At 41.9% G+C, this 19,882-nt stretch overlaps 1 protein-coding gene across 1 annotated transcript in view; it reads left to right on the forward strand.

Moving 5' to 3' along the window:
- The first annotated feature begins 11,888 nt into the window (after positions 1-11,888).
- Positions 11,889-19,882, forward strand: part of Dchs2 (dachsous cadherin-related 2) — a 258,908-nt gene continuing 250,914 nt past the window's right edge. The window contains exon 1 of the mRNA XM_078021990.1: positions 11,889-14,330. Coding sequence (XP_077878116.1) covers positions 12,309-14,330 — 2,022 coding nt within the window. The 5' untranslated portion in view covers positions 11,889-12,308. The remainder of the gene's footprint in view (positions 14,331-19,882) is intronic.

The following is a 19,882-nucleotide window of genomic DNA, read 5'->3' on the forward strand; positions in this document are numbered from 1 at the left end:
TCTTTTTATTTCAAAAATTACTCATCATAAATTAAAAAATAAGTTATCTCTAAAGAAAACATTATAAAATCTAATGAAATGTAACTTCCTTTTGTATCTGTCTTTAACTATTGGATCTTCACTCTGTCAATGTAATAATCCAAGAATTAAGCATACAACTTCTTAAAATTAACCAGATTTGAGTCTCTAAGATCTTATTAGTCCAAATAATGACTCTGGAAGGTTCTAGAACTTCAGTCCAAATTGGCAATAATAACTCTCTCTGACATGCATTCTTAATGTTCCAGCTGCTCCTAATTCCTCTCAGTTTCATAAATCAACACCCTATTTCCCTTCAGGCTGCTAAATCTATAGATAAATATTAAAATTCCCCTTTAAAATCTTTACTTGGAATTCTGGATGTGTTTCATCTATGAGTATTTGATTGAAGCAGTCTAAATTCTGGTTCTGGATAGTTTGGGCAGGTAAATTTGTCTTGGCCTCCAGATTGGCATTTTCCTGTGGTACTTCTGACTTCAAGCAAATACTTGACATAGGTAAAGAATTCCTTAGTATCTCCCAGCCTCTGTCTGTTTCCAATGTCTACTTTCTAGCATCCTTTTTTTTTTAAATACCTGCTTTCCAAGACCATGTCCATTCACACAAAGCAAAGCTTTACCACAAAATTTGATGGCATTTAAAAACAAAGCTACAAAATAGTTTAGCTATACAGGTAAAGGCTTCTACAACCATGTGAGTTATACATACCAGCTTAATATCTTAAACCCTTGAATTATGATGCTGTCTTAATTCTATATGCAGCAGGGTGGGCTCTGCTTCTTTTTAAAAAAAAATCTTTAATTTTTTAAAATCAAAGTGTCAAGAGACACTCATTTACATTATAGTTTATGGACTTGTTACATTTTAGCAGCAAGAACAGAGTCATTTCGATAGATGGCAATTTAACAATAATTGCTCTTTTCAAAATGGAAGGGAAATTAGCCATCCTGGTGGATCGGCCTATTTAGGCAATATGTCTCCATATGTCAGCCCGCTGCTCTTGGCACCACCTGCTTGAGTCCCCATCAGGGACACAGCCCGATGAGATCACTACAGCAAGCTATAGATCTTGGGCAAGTTAACGGGTTCACTTTTGCTTGGTAATGAGGAGAGTGTCTCTGGAAAAATAGGAAATTGGAATCTGTCACCTCTCAGCAAACTGATGAGTGATTGCTATTGTTTTGCATCTCTGTAGGGTTAGCACAGTTTATTAGCTATTCCTCAGCCTTGAGAGTTTAGTGTCACTCCTATTTTACAGGCAAGATTCTGTGAAGTGTGTTGTACAGCATAATAGTCCAAAACAAAAGTGATAGCAGTTTTCCTGCAAGTCTTAGGACCCTAGCTTCATCTGCCTTGAGCGGTTTTAGCATTGGGGAGAGGAAGGTGATGTTCAAGGTGACATTGTCAAGGAGCGGAAATCAAAATGCCGGAAGTGACTGAACATGCTTTCTCCCTTAGGAGTCCTTCTAGTTCTCCAAATCCTGAAATCAAAACTCACCAACACCAATGCTAATGTGGCAAAAAGAGTATGGAAACGCTTTCAATGTTTATGATTTTGTTTCGAAGGACTAGTTTGTGGTCTATAATAATTGTGGAGGCAGAAGGAATCAGAATTATCTTAGAAGAATCATTTTTTTTTTTAATTAAATGAACCTGCTGGAGGGAGGTTCCAAGTTGTTAGTCATTGCTTCATTCTATTAAAAAAGACTGGAGGAAATAATGTTTCTCTTGAGGAAAAACTATAAAATCAAAGAGTTGGAAAAGACCTTAAAGATATTCAGTTACAAGCTATCATTTTATTTGAAGTTACCAGGTAATAATGAAGAAACGGTTAGTACTAAAATAGGAAGCAAATACTTTTAGTGAAAAATGATACAACTGAAGTTTTAAAATTCTAGATCACGGTCACTTTATGGGTCTTGTTCATCATTTAAAAAATACCCATGAGGGGCTGGGGTTGTGGCTCCGTGGTAGAGCACTTGCCTGGCATGTGTGAGGCACTGGGTTCGATTCTCAGCACCAAATATAAATAAATTAAATAAAGGTCTATCGACAACTTAAAAAAATGTTTAAAACAAACACACAAACAATGAAAGGGCCACAGGTGTCACTCAGAGGTTGAGTGCTTACCTAGCATGTGCAAAACCCTGGGTTGGATTCTCAGCATAAAATAAAAGAAAAAGAGAGAGAGAAAAATTAACAAAATTAGGAAAATTCAGAATATATCAACATTGCAAGGATAAGTAGGTTATCATTGAACAGGTTTTTTTGGTGTGTGTCTGTGTGTGTGTGTTATATGTGTATAATATCTATTTCTTGCAGCAGCTCAGAAAAGCTTGGAAACCACTGCATTTCCATTTGACTATGAGTAGATGAAACAGATTCTTTGTGTGTACATTAGCAGATTCCCTACCTCTTGGGCCAGTGACCTCCATTGAACAGATTTCATGGTCCATTATATAACACTTAGGTTTGTTTCCCCAGTCAGGATTTATTTCTCTCCACAATATAACCAGAACACCATTTTCCGGCTGTTGGGCCAAACACTTTGCTTTAAAAGTAACCTTTGTGTCCTTAACTCTCTTTTCCAAAGACTTCATTCTCTCCCTGGGATCAATCTGTGGCTCTCTCTCAATTATGCTCAAATTTACATCGGAACAATTTTAATAATCACGATCAGACTTTATTTACACAGTCTTTCTTTTGCCTTTTAAGCTGAAGTGTCTATTTTGTTGCAGACATTTTTCTAGAAAGACTTTTACAAAACAATAAAACTTCGGAGAATGCATTTAAATCAAAGAAGAATTTCATCTTGACATTGTAAGAAACACATTCTCTGAAGTGAATCTGCCCAATTTCCCAGCTGGAACTGATCCCTTGGGATGCTGTCGGCTGGAAATAAAATCAATGCTTGGATAATTCCGCCTCTATTCCGTGAGATCCTGTGTTTAGGAGAGAATGGTACCAGTGTGGACAAAATATGCAGTCTGAAGAATGCAAGTAGAGGAATAACTGGCTAGGCACTATCGGCTATGCATGGGTTTTCTATGGCTGGTGTAGCAAATTATCACACACTTAGTGACTTCAAACAACACAATTTAATATTTCCTGTTCTATAGGTAAGTCCAACGTGACTCTCACTGGGCTAAAATCTAGGAATTGGCAGGGCTGTGTTCCTTTGGAAGCTCTGGAGGAGAATTCATTTCCTTGCTTTTGCCAGCTCTTGGAAGCTTCCTGGATTCTTTGGCTCATGGCTCCTTCACTCTTGACTTCTGCTTCCACTGTCCCATCTCCTCTACTCTGACTCTCCTGCCCCCCTCTTGACCTTCCAAGGACCTGTGTGATTACACCAGGGCCATTCGGACAATCTCCCCATCTCAAGTTCCTTAACTTCATTACATCTGCAACTTCCCTTTTGGATAAAGTGAAGTATTCACAGGTTCCAAGGATGAGGATGTGGACTAGGAATGTCTGCATGGGATGTGTCTGGAAGTAAAGGAGAGCAAAAGTGAATAATCCATCAGATCAGACTTCCTTGCTTAGTGAATATGGTTTTTGTGCTGGTGGGGTTTTTTTTGTTTGTTTGTTTTTTGTTTTTTTGGTATCAGGGATTGAACCCAGGGTCACTTAACCACATGATCCACAACCCCAGTCCTTTTTATTTTATTTTTTTTGACACAGGGTCTCACTAAGTTACTTAAGGTCTTGCTAAATTGCTGAGGCTGGCTTTGAACTAGAGTTCCTCCTGCCTCAGTCTCCAAGCTGCTGGGATTACAGCCATGCACCACCACACCTGGCCTGCTGGTGATATTCTTGCAGAAGAAGGGCTGAGTTACCAGAATCATTCACTCTAGGCATCTGCCAAGCTGGAAAAAAGGCATCTGTGGCCACTCTGCAGCCATGTACAGCTCTGCCTTGTTCCTCTTGAGGTGCACAATGAGTGATTGCATCTCTGATTGCTGGTGGTTACTCTCTAGCATTTAACATTCATCTGTGCCCCCTGAAGTTCTTTATCATGTGAGTATTTTAAGAATCTCTTCTAAACTCCATTTTAAAAAATAGCTGTTATTTTAAGCTTCCCTCTTATGCCTGGATTAGAGAGGAGGGCTTAAAGGAAGGAAGAACAGTGAATAAAGCCCACAGGTGAAGCAGGGCGAACTGGGGATAAGAATGCGTTAGAAGAAAGGCTAGAAATCTTCAAAGAAGATCTTGATGATAAAGCACATAGAAAAAAATGTAGAAGTAGCATTTATAAATAAAGGGTCAGGGATAAAAGACCATGAAGGCAAAGGAAAAAAAATACATACATTTGCAGATACAGGAAACTGTTTGAAGACAAGCTCCTGCAGATGCAGTCAAGTTACTTGCTGTGGATACCCTGGAGCCGGAGCTCAGTCTGATGGTTAAAACACAGTGCACTGTGTTCAGAATGGAGATCAGTGACCGTGGGATTCAGGCCTTGCTTTCCTGAATGACTGGGGTATATTAATTGAATGTGTCTTACCAGGCCAAAAGCTTCTGAAATTTCATTCCTCTCCCCCACACTCTCTCTCTCTGAGATACAAATAGTTATGGGAAATAAAGCATTGGCAGTCAACAGAGGAAAGTGGAGGAGCACCTCTCCAAGGTTGGCAGTCTAGTCTTCTAGGATAAAGTCCACGGATGTAAAGTCTCCCTGGAACCCAAGCCCTCAGGATTCCAGGGCTCTCTGAGTCAGTTTGTGGTTTCTCAAAGTATAGGTTCTCTCCTCAGGTTTATCTTGAGTGTCATTTAAAAACATCTTCAAAGATATTATGTGTGGATTCACACCTTATGCCCCAAAGTGGGTAAATCTTAAATCCAATGATTCATTAATTCATGACAATATCTGTTTAATTTTCAGGTTAGCGTCAGGGCCAATAGTGGTATCTTAAAATCATGGATCACTGAAAAATTGTTTGGAAAATGTCATGAAAATATTCTATTAGATACAGAATAAATTGGTAGCAAAAGAAGATGAAACTTCTGAAAATGCAAATTGTGACAATAGAGAACATCAAGTGGATTCAGAAAAACTTAGGATATTCCTATAGGGATTATGCTACTGTGCTGTTCATTTTACTAAAGGAAAACAAGACTGACTTAGTTTTGCAGTTTTCTTTCCATATACATGCTATTGGACCTAGGAAATCAGGGTAGAGACACTCAGATCTCGTGTGATCCAGGCAAATTTAAAGAGCAGCATTGCCAGATCCACGTATGTTCCATTAGAAAAATAGCCAAGATATTGACATAACCAAAAATCTATGACAGAAGTTTTCCTACCAAATGTCTGTGTACTGAAGGGGCTTCTCATAGATAGTATCTGTACCCAGTACGTCTCCATCTGTGCGTGTTAATCATGAACTGTGCTTGAATCCAGAAGGATCTATTTATTTCCAAAATAACTGTGCCTTGATCAAATAGGATTCATGTGTGCGTGTTGTACTGAGCAGACACACTAGGCCGGATGTGGCTCTTTTCCCTGACTGCCTTGATTCAATGGGATCCAGGCATTTTCCAACTGAACAGCTGTGGCTTGGGAAGAATCCAGGTGTTTTTCTCACTGAATATTTGTGGGATTGGCAGGGTCCTGGGTATTTCCTTTGCTTTCTCTTGCCTGGAATTATTATAACATATATTATGTACATATATTTCAATGAACTTTGCTCTGTCCCAGGAAACAGATAAGCTTCCTTGACTTCGCATAGAGAATAATAATACCTAAAAGATTACAAGCAGGATTAAATGCAATTTACTTTGTAATTTTTCTTTGTATATCATTTTTGCTAACTCCATCCTTTATGCTGCCCTGTACACAAATATTCTAAAAATCTCTTTGTATGAAAGCAAAGTAGAAGGTATTGCCTTTTCAGAATGAAGGTGTCACACCTGTTCTGACATCCACTTGTTAAGAACCTGTTGGACTTGGCTTTGATTTCTGATTGAAGAACGCAGCCTCCAGAGGTTTGGCATAGACCCTGTCAGAAAATGACGTGTGGTTTTGGTTTCCACATCTCATACAATATATAGGAAAATTGGAAAGAGTTCAGAGAACAGAAACAAAATGATTAAAGGGTTGGGGAAATAAGGAGCTGGGATTATTTCATCTAAAGAAAAGTGTTCAGGGAAAGCAAGATGGGGCACGTGCCAAAGGCAGAGTTAGGAAGCCAAATCTTAGTGGTTATATGGTTGAGCAGGTTTGATCGGCCCTTGTAGACCATCCTGGATCTGGTGGAGGGAGTGGGGAGAAGTTGGCCTGCCTGAAGGATTGTTGGGTAGGAGAAGGGAGTCTGGAGAAATTCAGGCAGGTATTACTGCAGCTAGGAATTCTATCTCACACATACTTATACTCCAATCTTCAAAAACAGAGTCAACTTCTGTAGAGAAGTTAGTCAAGGTACAATGGGGTTACGACCTGATAAACCCATCATAGATTGAAAAAATCATAGGTCAAAATGCAAACACCATAGTTTAGCCTAGACTAGCTCAAACATACTCAGAACACTTACATTCCCCTACAGTTGGGCAGATGCATTTAACACAGAGTTGACTTTATGATGAAGTATTTATTGATTATATGTCATATAATTTATTGAATGTCTGTATCCAAAAATCACTGGCAACACAAAACACTGTAGATATAGGTTGCTTGCTCTCATGATCATATCCTGATGGCACATCACTAGTCCAGGAAAAGATCAAACAACTTAATGAGGCCCTAAGTGATTTAGTGAGACCCTGTCTCTAAATAAAATATTTAAAGGGTAAGGGATATGACTGAGTGGTTAAGTGCCTCTGGGCTCAATTCCTGGTACAAAAAGAAAAGAAAAGAAAAAAAAAGAAAGAAAAGGGGAAAGAGAGAGAGAGAAAAGGAGAAGATTGACCATTTTCCCTCCCTCTTTCCAGAGGAGAAAAACTGTGTCTATATCTGTATCTAATGCTGTGTAAAATTTAATTACATTCTGTTGAGTGGGAAAATTTAGAATGAGTATGTGGAATTGGTTCTCAACAGAAAGAAAAACAAGAAAGTGTTCTGTTTTGGATGACTGAGAGTCAAAGGTAGGGAGGTGAATTTGATTGGTCAACCTGATTGCCTCTGAAGATGTCTGTGATGGGACTGTGGATGTGGCTCAATGGTAGAGTGTTTGTATGACATCTAAGATTCTGATTTTAAGAAATTAAGAACATAAAATATATGTGGATATTAAGTGCAGGCATAATATTAAATGCTAAATCCTCTCCACTTCTTAATAAACTCTGTGTTAGAAGTCATCAGAGAAATATAAATTATTCTATCATATATACTATTTTATACTTAAGTAATTTACTCATACAATTTTGGGGATTCATGAAATAAAATCTATAGGACAGTGTTATAATTGGGATCTGAAAGTGTTATAATTGGGATCCTCAAAGGCCTATGTATTGAATACTTGATCCCCAGGGTGGCACTATTGGGAGGTGGGAAAACCTTTGAGATAGGGCCTTATGGGAGATTTTCAAGGACATTGTGGACAAGTATTTGAAGGAGATCCTGTGACTCTGTTTATTTCTTCTTCCTCCCTTTTGCTTCCCAGCCATAAGATCAACCATTTTCTTCTGTCATGTGCTCCCTGAATGATGTGCTATCTTGCTCAAAGCAATGGAGTCAAGTAGTCATAAACTGAAACCTCTAAAACTGTGAGCCAAAGATACCTTTCTCAGGCATTTTGTTATAGTGACAGAAAGCTCACAAGCAGTTAGGCACACTGGATACTCAGGCAGAATTTCTATGTTATAGTCTAGAAGCAGAATATTTTCTTTTGCAAGAAATCTCCATTTTTGCTTTTAAGACCTTCAGCTGATTAATGATGCCTACCCACATTATGGAGGACAATCTCCTTGACATTAAGTATACTGGTTGCAGATGTTAATCTCATCTAAAAATATATCTTCACAGTAATATCTAGACTGGTATTTGCCTGAACTACTTACTGGGTACCATTGCCTAGACAACCTGACACATAAAATGTAACCGTCACAAACTCTCAACACTCTTTGGGTCAAATTTTTTCAGAAAGATGACACATGAGCCTCAATGTTAAGAGGGGTCCCCACTGTACAGCACCCTTCCTAATCCTCAGAGAGCCTCTCCCTGAGGAGAAGATGGGAATAAATTCTTTGTGTTTCACAGGATTCTCCTCACTTGATTTTGAATATAATTTCTAAATAGTTGATTTCTTTTTTGGGCGAGAGGTTGGGGGTTACTGAAGATTGATCTCAGGGGCACTAGACCACTGAGCCACATGCCCAGCCCTATTTTGTATTTTATTTAGAGACAGGGTCTCACTGAGTTGCTTAGCACCTTGTTTTTGATGAGGCTGGCTTTGAACTCAAGATCCTCCTGCCTCAGGCTCCAGAGCCCGCTGTGATTACAGGTGTGTGCCCCTGTTCCTGGCTAAATAGTTGATTTATTTTTGTTGCACTCCATTTCCTGTAGCTCTTCTTCTGTGCTTCCCCACTAATCCCACAAATGTCCTATCTGTCCGAGCTACTCTTCCTGCAATTCTCCCAAGTTTTTCCCCAACTTATTATACCACTTTAGAATTCTGAAGACAACCAGCTTAAAGAAAATCACAGAGATGATGAATGACCAGTGGAGAGGGCAAAAAAAAAAAAAATGACCAGTGAAAACCATGGACACTGAAGCAAAACTTTCTAGGTTAAAGTTCCGTTCTATCACTTACTACCTATGTGACTTTGATCATATTATTTCCCATGTCTCTGAACCTCAGCTTCCTTATCTGCAAGATGGGGGATAATAGTTACAGGGGAGATGAGGTGCTTTGAATACTGCTTTGAGCGCTTAGTAACTATGGCAGTTGACTCTTACAAATCTGAGCACTATCTACATTCTAAGAGAAAATTATTTTGAAGAGGGACTTCCTGTATCACTAAAATCATATAACACCAAGGGAAAAATCTGCCCTGAGTCTTTCTGTCCATGAGTTTCTGTTCATGATTCCAGCTTCATATGCTCTTCAGGCTAAAAAGTGAGAATTTGATATTACTGACAATCCCAAAATAATTTACCCCTAAAACATTTTCACCACACCAACAAAATAAAGCAGGAGCAGTAATATTTACTGGATGTTTTCTATTGCCGATGCACATGCACAGTTTCATTTAGGGCTCACAACATACTTGTAAATTAGATAGATCATCCAAATTTAAAGAAGGAAATAGAAGCTTGATAAGATTTAAGTTACTGGTTCCAAATTATAGCACATAATGAGGGTTGCCATTATGTGGTTGTGCTTCTTTCAAAAGGGTCAGACCTTGACCTATTTCTTGTAGGCTGTTGGTGCCTATATTATCAAAATTTATTTTTCACACATTTGAGAAATGCATTTATTTATTTTGCTGTACAACATAAAGTTATCAATTCTAGGATATTACCCAGGACATTCAATGAAGGGTATTGTAAAGTGAGCAGGAAACCTTAAGTGGCACACTAGTATTACAAAGCTAAAGAACCAATGGAAAAACAGATGTTTGAAACACCTGACTTTCCATTTGTTTCTAAACTAAACCACTATTTACAAAGAATGTGTCAGGGAAAGACAGAGAAAAAATATCTTGATTTTTTTTTATGTTTAAACAATATTGGATAACAGTACAGTTTATACAATAAGTTGAAGAAGCTCAAAGATAAGTTCAAGAAGCCACATAGGATGATTAAAATGAAAAGGTCACAAAGAGAGAATTCAGTTAATTCTTAGTTATGGCTTCAAGTTGCTACTGTAACAGACACATTCGTCCACATATCATTGGTTCAACCAACTGTCATACGTATTTAATGAACAGAGACCTATTATGTGCTAAAGTATCGTTCCAGGTGCTGGGATAAAGCAGTGTTTCAAGTACATAGAGAGGGTAAGATTGTAATACTCTAATAAATAGATGAATAAAACAAGGTGATTTTAGGAACTGATAGACTCTGAATAAAATAGGATGTGAGGCTATATAGTTTATGGAGGAGGGACTCCTTGAAGCAGGGTGATCAGAACAGAACCCTCTAAACATTTGGCATCTGAGTTGAGACCTGAGTAGAAAAAAAAATCCAGATCTTTGCAAAGGAGAAAAAAAAAATAACTAGGGACAGAAAGCTTTAACAATTCAAAGACATCAAGATCACACAGAAGGCAGTATTGCTACTCTAGAGAGGTGGTGTGGAAGGAGTACAGTAAGGTGGGTACAGTCTCATAATTTAGGAAGGAATTATAAGCCAAATTCTAAACCAAATATAATGGAATTATATTGCAGGTTCTTAACTGGAGGTAAAATGACTTGAGGTGCCTTCAATTTAGATGCTTGGTGGAGAACTACTTTAAAGGGGCCAGAGTGGAGGTAGGAAGGATTCCTCACTCACAGTGAGATGTCAGAGGATGAGGAGAAAGAAGACCCCAAAGATTCATACCAAAATTAATAGGTACGGAGATTTCATTGGTAAAAGGAAGCTGAACTTATTTTAATAATGTCTTCACTTACATGCAACATAACTGCTAGAATGTAAATTGTTTTACTATTTTTGTCAGAGGTAAAGAAGATGGCATGGCTGTGGATTAACAATGTATATATGCCACTGAATATAAAAAGGCAATTTACTGGTGCTATAACGAACCACTATGCAAAGCTTTTGGTCCTCCCTAAAGGACAGAACAGTATCTAGGTAAATGATTCTTCCCTCTGGCTGAGATGCAAAATTGCAGAAACCATTCGCTAAATATGGTCGGCCATTCTTAAGAGGACAGATACTTCTTCCTCGGAGCATACTTTATTAGAGGTCATTCATCAATTTCAATTATTATGGATAACTGAAAGGCAGCCTGAGAAGATGGAGATTGACTGGCATTTACTTCTGGCTCATCCAGAAGCTGGTTTTGAAAGTGGTTTCAGTAAGTGGCCTTCCCTGCAAACTTCCTTGCTTAGGGGTGGTGGAGGAGGTGGGGAGGCCTCGGGCACCGGTCTTTCTGCCCATTCATCAGCCTCATAAGACATCCTGCGTGTATTATGATGGCGCTGAATACATAAACAAGGTTCACAAACCGAATCCATTGTCATTCCTGGTGGCAGAGGGGAGTGACAAGACGCTCACAAGTCGCCGAATAGTAGCGCGGCATAATAAAGCGTGGTTCACACCATGTGTGTCACGTATTTATCGGGTTTTCTCAAGGTTTTTCAAGTTCCTCCTTCCCCCCAACCTTGGCAGTCATCCTGGATCCAGCTGTGCATCGGCCTTTGACTCCATCTGTCCTTCTGCTGGGGACGAGTCTTTCCTGCCAAACGGAGAATACAAGTTTGGCGCCCTAAAGTGATTATAATCCCCACCTTTGCTCGTCCGGAGCCAGGCATCAGGCCTGATGGAGGGACAGTCAAGACGACAGAAGGGAGAGGCGAGGAGAAGATGCTCGCTTCACCTCTCCACACCCACAGCACTTGGCACGCAACACCTCGGCAGACACCCCGCCTGCGTGTCCCCCACCCGCCGGTCCCAAGGTGCAAATCTCCTGGTTCTTTCCCTTGTCATCCTCCTCGGTCCTGCTGCAGAGCCTCGGCTCGCAGGTTGGAGTTCGCCCTCTTGAGCGCCGCGTCACGCGCTGGGAGGGGAGTGAGGCGGCAGAAGCCGGATCCAAGGGGGGAGCTGCGTGGTCCTTCGCGTCCTGAGACGCTGCGAGGAGCGACCGCCCCCGGAGCAGCCCACAGGGCCGCAGCCGGCCCGCCCCTCCCTCCTTCCCTCCCTCCCCGCGCCCTCACTCCCGGCCTCCCCGCCCTTACTCCACCCCCTTCCCAGCCCGATCCCCAGCCTCTCGGTGCGTGCGCGCTTTAAATAAATTCCTCCTTTTTGGCAAAGGAAAAATGCACCTGACTTTACCAGGGGGAAACAACCAGCCGAGCAGAACAAGGAACAGATGTAAAATGAATAAAAGGAGAGAGAAAAAGAGATGAGACTCGTTTAAAGAAATCCAGGGGCTGAAGAGGTGGCTGCAGCGGCAGAACCAGCTACAGCTTTCCCATCTGTGTGTGCTGCGGGCAGAGGACGTTTGCACCAGTTGCTGATGTAACCCCGGGGAACTCCTGGGTCTGTTGGTTTGTTTGCGAAAGTGTTTTCTTCTTTAGCTCAGACACTGAAAGAAGCTCCTGGATTTTTCCGCGATCCCGCCACAAGCTGCCAGTTATCCGGTGCCTTCTCAAGGAGGTCGCGGAGAATGAGCCCTTCTGGGAGAAAGATGGGAGAAGGGCGTCAGCAGCGGGGAGTTCCCGTCTGGGAGCGCCTACCGCTCGGCAGGAGGAGAGGGTCACCCGGAGGGATGCCGGGAGGTGGCAGCCGCGCCAGGGCGCAGCGCTCCCTGTTCGGCCTCTTGGTGCACGCGTGGTTGTGGGCTTCCTCGGGCTCATCTGCCCAGGTATTTAACCTCAGCCTTTCCGTGGACGAGGGGCTTCCGCCGGACACACTGGTCGGTGACATTCGGGCCGGGCTGCCAGCCGCGCAGCAGCAGGAGGGGGGCGGTTTCTTTCTGTCGGAGGACTCTGATGACTCTCCGCTGCTGGACGACTTCCACGTGCACCCGGACACTGGCATTATCCTCACAGCCCGGTGCCTGGACCGCGAGCAGCGGGACCACTACAGCTTTGTGGCTGCCACTCTGCTGGGCGCTGTGGTGCAGGCGGAGATCCGAGTGAATGATGTGAATGACCACTCGCCCCGTTTTCCCCGGGACTCGTTGCAACTCAACGTATCCGAGCTCAGCCCACCAGGTACTGCCATCCGCCTGCCAGGTGCCCACGACCCAGACGCCGGGTTGTTCAGCATACAGGGTTACACCTTGGTGCAATCGTCCGACTTGCCTAAGAACCCCGCAGGACCATTTTTCCAGTTACGCTATGGGACTCCGGGGCCACCACCGTCGCTGCCCCTGGAACCTCTAGACTTGGTGCTGCTGCGGCGCTTGGACCGCGAGGAGCTGGAGGCACACGAGCTGTTGATTGAAGCTTGGGACGGTGGCATCCCACGGCGCACGGGTCGCCTGCGCGTGGAACTGCGCGTACTGGATGAGAACGACAACCCGCCAGTTTTTGAGCAGGGCGAGTACCGCGCTGTAGTACGGGAGGACGCCCAGCCGGGCGCTGAGGTGTGTCGTGTGCGCGCCACAGACCGAGACCTGGGACCTAATGGCCAAGTGCACTACAGCGTCCGCGCCCGGCAAGTGCCCGGGACCGGTGGAGGCAGCGAACCAGTGGGCGATGCGGCCTACTTCACTGTGGAGGAGCTGAGCGGCGTGGTGAGGGTGCGGAGACCTCTAGACCGCGAGACGCATGCCTGGCACCAGCTGGTGGTCGAGGCTCGAGACGGAGGCGCAGAGCCGGAGATCGCCACGGTGCGCGTGTCCATCGCGGTACTGGACGTGAATGACAACCCACCCACTATTCACCTGTTGTTCCTTACTGAGGAAGGCGCGGCCCGTGTCTCTGAGGGTGCTGGACCTGGCGATTACGTGGCTCGCGTCTCCGTGTCCGATGCAGATGGTGACCCTGAAAAGGAAGAGGATGCCACCAGGGAGCTTGGAGTGGGCTTTGGGGGAGGGAGCATCTCGCTGTCCTTAGAGGGTGGGGAGGGAGCCTTCGCGCTGCAGTCAGGTGGACCTCCAGGAGTATTTTTCCTTTGCGTTGAGGGGCCCCTGGACAGGGAAAGCCGTGATCTGTATGAGTTGCGACTAGTGGCCACTGATGCGGGGTCTCCTCCGTTGAGCACGGTGGAGACTCTGCTGCTCTGGGTCGCTGACCTCAACGACCAGCCGCCTCGCTTCACTCAGGAGCATTACCAGGCCTCTGTGTCCGAGGCTGTGGCCCCGGGCACTGCAGTAGTATGGGTCAGCGCCTCCGATGAGGATGAGGCTGGCACTAATCACTCCCTGCTGCACTATGCGCTGGTCCAACTCTTGGCTCCCTGCAACCCAGAGGCCCTGCAGCCCAGCGTAGAATGCGAGCCTTCATTCACCATAAATCCAGAAAGCGGTGTGATCAGCACTAAACGAACTCTAGACCGAGAGACCCAGGAGACTGTAGAATTGAGAGTGGTGGCCCAGGACCTTGGAGAGCCCCCACTCTCTGCTACCTGTCTGGTGACCATCACCGTGGATGACGTGAATGACAACGAGCCTATCTTCCGGAGGCAGGTGTATAATGTCACCCTTGCAGAGCATGCCCCAGTTGGACACTGCTTTCTGCAGGTGAGTGGACAATAGGCCTGCGTCAACTTCAGGGTCCTGCGGGGGGGGGGGAGGTTGGCGGATGGTGAGGGTGGGAGTCTGCCTAGGGAACCCTGATATGATTATATCCTGGCTCCGAAAACAGGGACCATAGGCTGTAGATCCCTCTCTACAGTGAGATGAATGTATGCCTTTTGATCACTGACTCTTTCTACCAGGGTCATGGCTGTATGATCTCTAAGGTCCTGAAGGACATTTGAATCTTGATGGAAACCCAGTTTTCTTCATGTTTGTGTGCACCCACATCACTTTGGGAGAAACCACCCAATTCTAAGCCGTTTAGTATGCAATAGGCAGTGTTTCACATTTTTTGGAGCACCCTTTTATGGTATATCAAGGCTACTATAAATGAGTTTTTCAAATGTTAAAGTGTATTATGTCTTTAAACACTGAAACTGTTTCGAGTAACCGTCTCCACAGACTCCTTCCACATGTTCCTACCTTCTTTAGAAGCTTACAAAGTTTGTTGAAGACTCCAAGTTACCTTTTTAGTGTCCTTTGTGGGTTGAGAGTGCTTCAGGATGTTGAGACATCAATCATCCTTTATAAAAATGGGGCTGTAAACATTGCTTTTTGATTTTGGTGTGTTGTCCTTTGGAGTTCATCTGATCTGAACTTCATTGTTAGAATGGACTACTTTGCCCCATTCTAGGCACCCCTCCCTGCTGCTTCCCATTTCCTATTTGTATTCCATTACCTAGTGTGAGGTAACCAAATATTTAAGCTTGACTTATTTACTACAAGACAACTTGAGAAAATAAATAGAGTCTGGTGAAGTTTTAGTTACCTCTCAGCCTGGATTGTTTTCAGACCTGGACTGCAACCTCTACCTTTTGGTTCTCAGGCAGGGTGAGGGTTGAGCTTTATAAATTATGTCTCAAATAATAATGTTTTGATAAGTGAGGTGCTAACATATTGAAAAAATCAGTTTCATAACTGCATCTATCTTTTTAATCCTTTGGGTATGTGGTTAAAAAAAATCACCATCCCTTTTTCTAGTGTGATTGGACAGAGTTGCTAGGTTATTAAAAGGTGACTTGAAGACTAATTAATGCTTGCTGCTGAAGCAGATAAATCCACAAATATCAGTGACTAATACAATTAAAATGCATTTATCTCTCAAGAAGAATCCAATGTGATGTAGATTGGCTGCTTATCCTTCATTTAAGATGGAGCTATATCTGGGAATGACTTAGATTATTTCCACCAATATGGAATTAACCAGAGCTCAGCCATGTGGTCTCAGGTCCTGCAAAGGAGGCCAAGACATGGAGAAGAGCCTAAGGACGCCCAGTGGCCAAGGACAGTTCTTGGATTTCTAGAAATGAAATCATAACAGGTGAAGGATTGAAATGATGTGATTTCCAAGATTTTTTTTTTTTTCCATCTGGAAGCCTCTAGAGATCTGCATCTGAAAATGGTACAACTTGGCTCCTTTGAAATAAAAGGAAGCTGGATGAATGAACTGTGATCTTCACGAGAACCTGTCTTTAGTGTCATTTCTAAAATTGTAAGGTCTGAGATGTCAGTTTATCCTATTATAGTAACTCGGTATGTGGTGGAATCCTTACGGTGAGATGAACTTGGCTTTAGTGGAGGGCTGCATCTTCAACAATTTCACAAAACCTTGCCAGGTTGCCAAGCATTGCTGCTACAGACAGCATTAAATTGTGCTATTAGAATTTCTGGAAATTCCAGGAATCTAACCCTTCAAGAAATGCATAAATCCTCTTATTCACTGGGCTCTGGGGTCCCCTCCCCAGCAGCTGTGTGAACTTTCTGTGTTCCATACCCCACCCTCCACCCTCCAGCAGACTCTGCCCTGACTTCCAGGTGAGCTACACAACAGTGTTTTTATCTATCTCCTTATTCTCTCAATCTTTCTTTATACAAACTCAGCAAAAACTGACCTCCTCATTTGTCCCTCATGCTCTCTCCTTTCTTCCAAAGCTCTATTTAATGATATTATATAAATATTTTATAGCTGTGCATTTTCCCCTTGTTCTCTACCAATTCCCCCCCCCCCTTTAGACCTCATGCCTACTTAAGTATCTTTTGTCAAAATCAAAGAAAAAACAAAATGAGAAACAACAGGGGAAAGAAAAATTATCTCCTAGATGCCCTATAAGTCATCTAATTAAACAAACAAACAAATAAACAAATAAAAATAACCCTTTAACCTTTGAGGTGTCTTGGTGGTTATTCTGCATCCACAATCCTTGGGGTTTTTTTCACTTTTACTGCTGCTCCTGTTGCCAACACAGTGCAGACTACCCCTCCTCTCAACAAGTGCAGGTTGAATTCTTTTATATTCTCATGTCTGGATTGGAACTTTCCCAAGATTTTAAATATGAAGGAACACAGGAATTAAATGAAAGATGATCAGGCAATCTATATCACATGAGATTCTTCTTGAGAGAGAAATACATTTTGATAGTATTAGTCTCTGGTATTTATGGATTCATCTGTTTCAGCATTAATTAACCTTCAAGCATTAATTAACCTTCAAAGCCACCTTTTAAACTCAGTGTCCAATCATGCTGGAGAAAGGGACGGAGGTTATTTTTACCCACCTACACAAAGGACTAAAAAAATAGATGGGGTCACAAAAACTACTTTTACAGTATGGTATCACTTTACTTATCTAAAGGTTATTATTTGAAACATGATTTATCCAGAGTAAAAGAACCATTAGCAATCTAGAATAGGTAATCTCTAGTCCCAAAGAGTTTTTATAACTTTTGCTATGATTTGGATAAGTTTCCTCAAAAGAATTGGTCTTCAGCTTTGCAGTATTGGGAGGTGGTGAAACTTTTAAGAGGTGGGACCTAGTGGGAGGTCTTTAGGTCTTTGGTGCTGTGACCTCAAAAGGGATGGTGGGATTCAGGTCTATCCCTGACCTCACTTGCCTGACCTCACATCAGGTTTTCCTCTGCTATGCACTGTTACCATGATGCGCTGCCATTGACCCAAAGCAACAGAACCAATTGGTCAAGAATGTAAACTGATCTCAAATAAAACTATTCGCTTAGTTTATGCTGATAGTATCTGTTGCTGGCAATGCAAGATAGTATGTGTTGCTCAGGTATTTGGTATAGAAAAGGAAAGCTGACAAACACAATTTTGACAGGCACTAGCCTGGATTTCTTAATTCCTTTTTCCTTACCTGCTTCCATGTGCAAAGCCTCTTCACAACTCACCTCTCAGGGGCTCCTTTCAATCTCTTGATGCTTTTATGGTCTAGACGGAGAGTGTTTCTACTCTGCAGACAATCAGGGGTTTCCTCAGTTATAATGTCTTGTCGGAAAGATTCCTCTTTCATCAGATTACTGCTAAAATGGCTAACTTCAAGCTCTAGGCAAGACCTCCACCCTCCAATATGTGAGCTAATGTTTTGCATTTTATTTGCATGTACATTTGGTTTATTATAAAGTCTATTTCCTCAATATATTTTATAACTGATTCTTTGGAATTTTATGTTCCTGCCTGCATTGCTTGTCCTGTAGCTTTGGTCCCCTTCACCTTAACACTAACATACTTTCATTGTTTATCTTACATATATTTTTATAGAATTTGTACCAACTTTGAATTTTATATAATTGTATGCCCTGTATTTTTATATTATTTTTCCTCCTTTAAGAGGGTCCAACCTATCCTTGCACTGGAAATGTAAAATTTACACAGCAGTCATCTGCTCTCATTTCCAGAATTTGTCTAGATCACCTAATGATTTTCATTTTTGCTAGGTATCTGGATTAACACCTTAGTTCCCAGTATGTGCTGTAGATGCCTGTAAGGACTTCTTTTAGTCTCTCTGGATGGATTTGGATGCCATTTTTTCCACCATTTAAACAATTGAGTGTTTTATCATCAGATAGAACTTGATTCAATTTTTTTCTCATTTTAGAATTGGTACATCACAGTTGTGCATAATAGTGAGATTTGTTGTTACATATTTGTGTATGCCCACTCAAGTGTTATTTGCTATCCTTCTTTTCTCTGCCCCGCCCCCCAAAGCACCCAATTGTTGTCCAAAACCAATCCATTAGCTTGGCTTGCTTTTCCAGGTTGGGGAACATAATCAGATAGTATTAGGATATGTAATAACAGGATGGGATAACCTAGAATCTGTGGGATGTATTGCTGGCTACCATCAATATGTAACTTGACAGTTGCTTTGTCTAGCTCTTCATTCTTTAATTAAAGATGAATGACTTTACATGAAAGAGTGTTCATAGCTTTGAAGGTTACATTCAGGCACTATGCATCAATGACAAATATGGCCTATGGGGTCAAGGTGCCTGAGTTTGAATCTTGGTTCCACTATTTACTAGTCATGTCATCTTTAACATTGCCTCCATTTCCTCCTCTACAAAATATGGATAAAAGTAGTGTTGGCTTCATACAGTTATTCTGTGGATAATAAATTAATACATGTATGTTCTGAACAATGCTTGGCTCATAGTAAGTGCTCAACACATGTTCTATATATTATTAAATTGTAGTAAGCCAGAATTCTGGAAATGATGAAACTATTGCTTAAACTTTTTTTTTTAAAGAAAGGTATTTTGTCTGATAGAACAAATAGAAGGACTAATAAAAATGGTATTTCAAATAGACATTCCCTTGCATTGAAAGATGAAAAAATGAACAGAGATAAGTTTAAATTGGATTTTAGGTTTTTAGTTAAATATATATATATATTTCTGGCAATGCAAGATAGTATCCGTTGCTGCTGGCTCTAGAAGTTTGTAACATGTCCTCATAAACCATGTTACATATCTTAAGGAAGGTTCAGAGGATCTCTTGGTAGTGATTATTTGGCAAAACAACTACAACTATAAGACCTCTCCACAGATCTTAGGGGACTAGATAATGTGATCTAAGTTGGCATGGCATGGTGGCCTTGGCATGGTGGGTCATTTATCCCCAGGGTTCACTTAGGCCACTACACACCTGTGTTAAACTTAGTGTCAGCACCTGTTCCTCCTTCAGATATGCAGGACATGATTCTGTTCTGTAGGGTGTCTTAATGTCTTTTATTCAGTTTATTGGTTGTTACTCTTTGGAATCTTTAGTTGAGATGGCATTTAATTTGTGAGCACTTTATATGGAGTTCAGTTGTTTATCTGGTCATAGTGCCTCCTCCATAAAATGTCACAATTCAGTTTAGCAACATGTTGCTGGAAAGATCAGATATAATCTATATCTCATGGTAGAAAGTAGTACGTATGTTTAGACTTAGGGGGCTCTGGGGGTGGGAGAGTTTTCTTTATCCAATAGATCAGGGGATCTCCTGTATAATACATGTTTTTGTTTACAACATGTAATGAATGCATCCTACTGTCATTGCAGATGTGTGTGTGTGTGTGTGTGTGTGTGTATAAAAATGTGTACTGCATTTTTAGACATAATCAGCTTTACAAGAGACTCATTTGGGATGGGCTTTGGGAATCTGTGACCAGTAAGATTTTCTTTCTCTGAAGATTTAAATCTGACAATAAATTAATTTG

This window comes from Ictidomys tridecemlineatus, chromosome 9 (genome assembly GCF_052094955.1).
Source record: "Ictidomys tridecemlineatus isolate mIctTri1 chromosome 9, mIctTri1.hap1, whole genome shotgun sequence".
NCBI lineage: Eukaryota > Metazoa > Chordata > Mammalia > Rodentia > Sciuridae > Ictidomys > Ictidomys tridecemlineatus.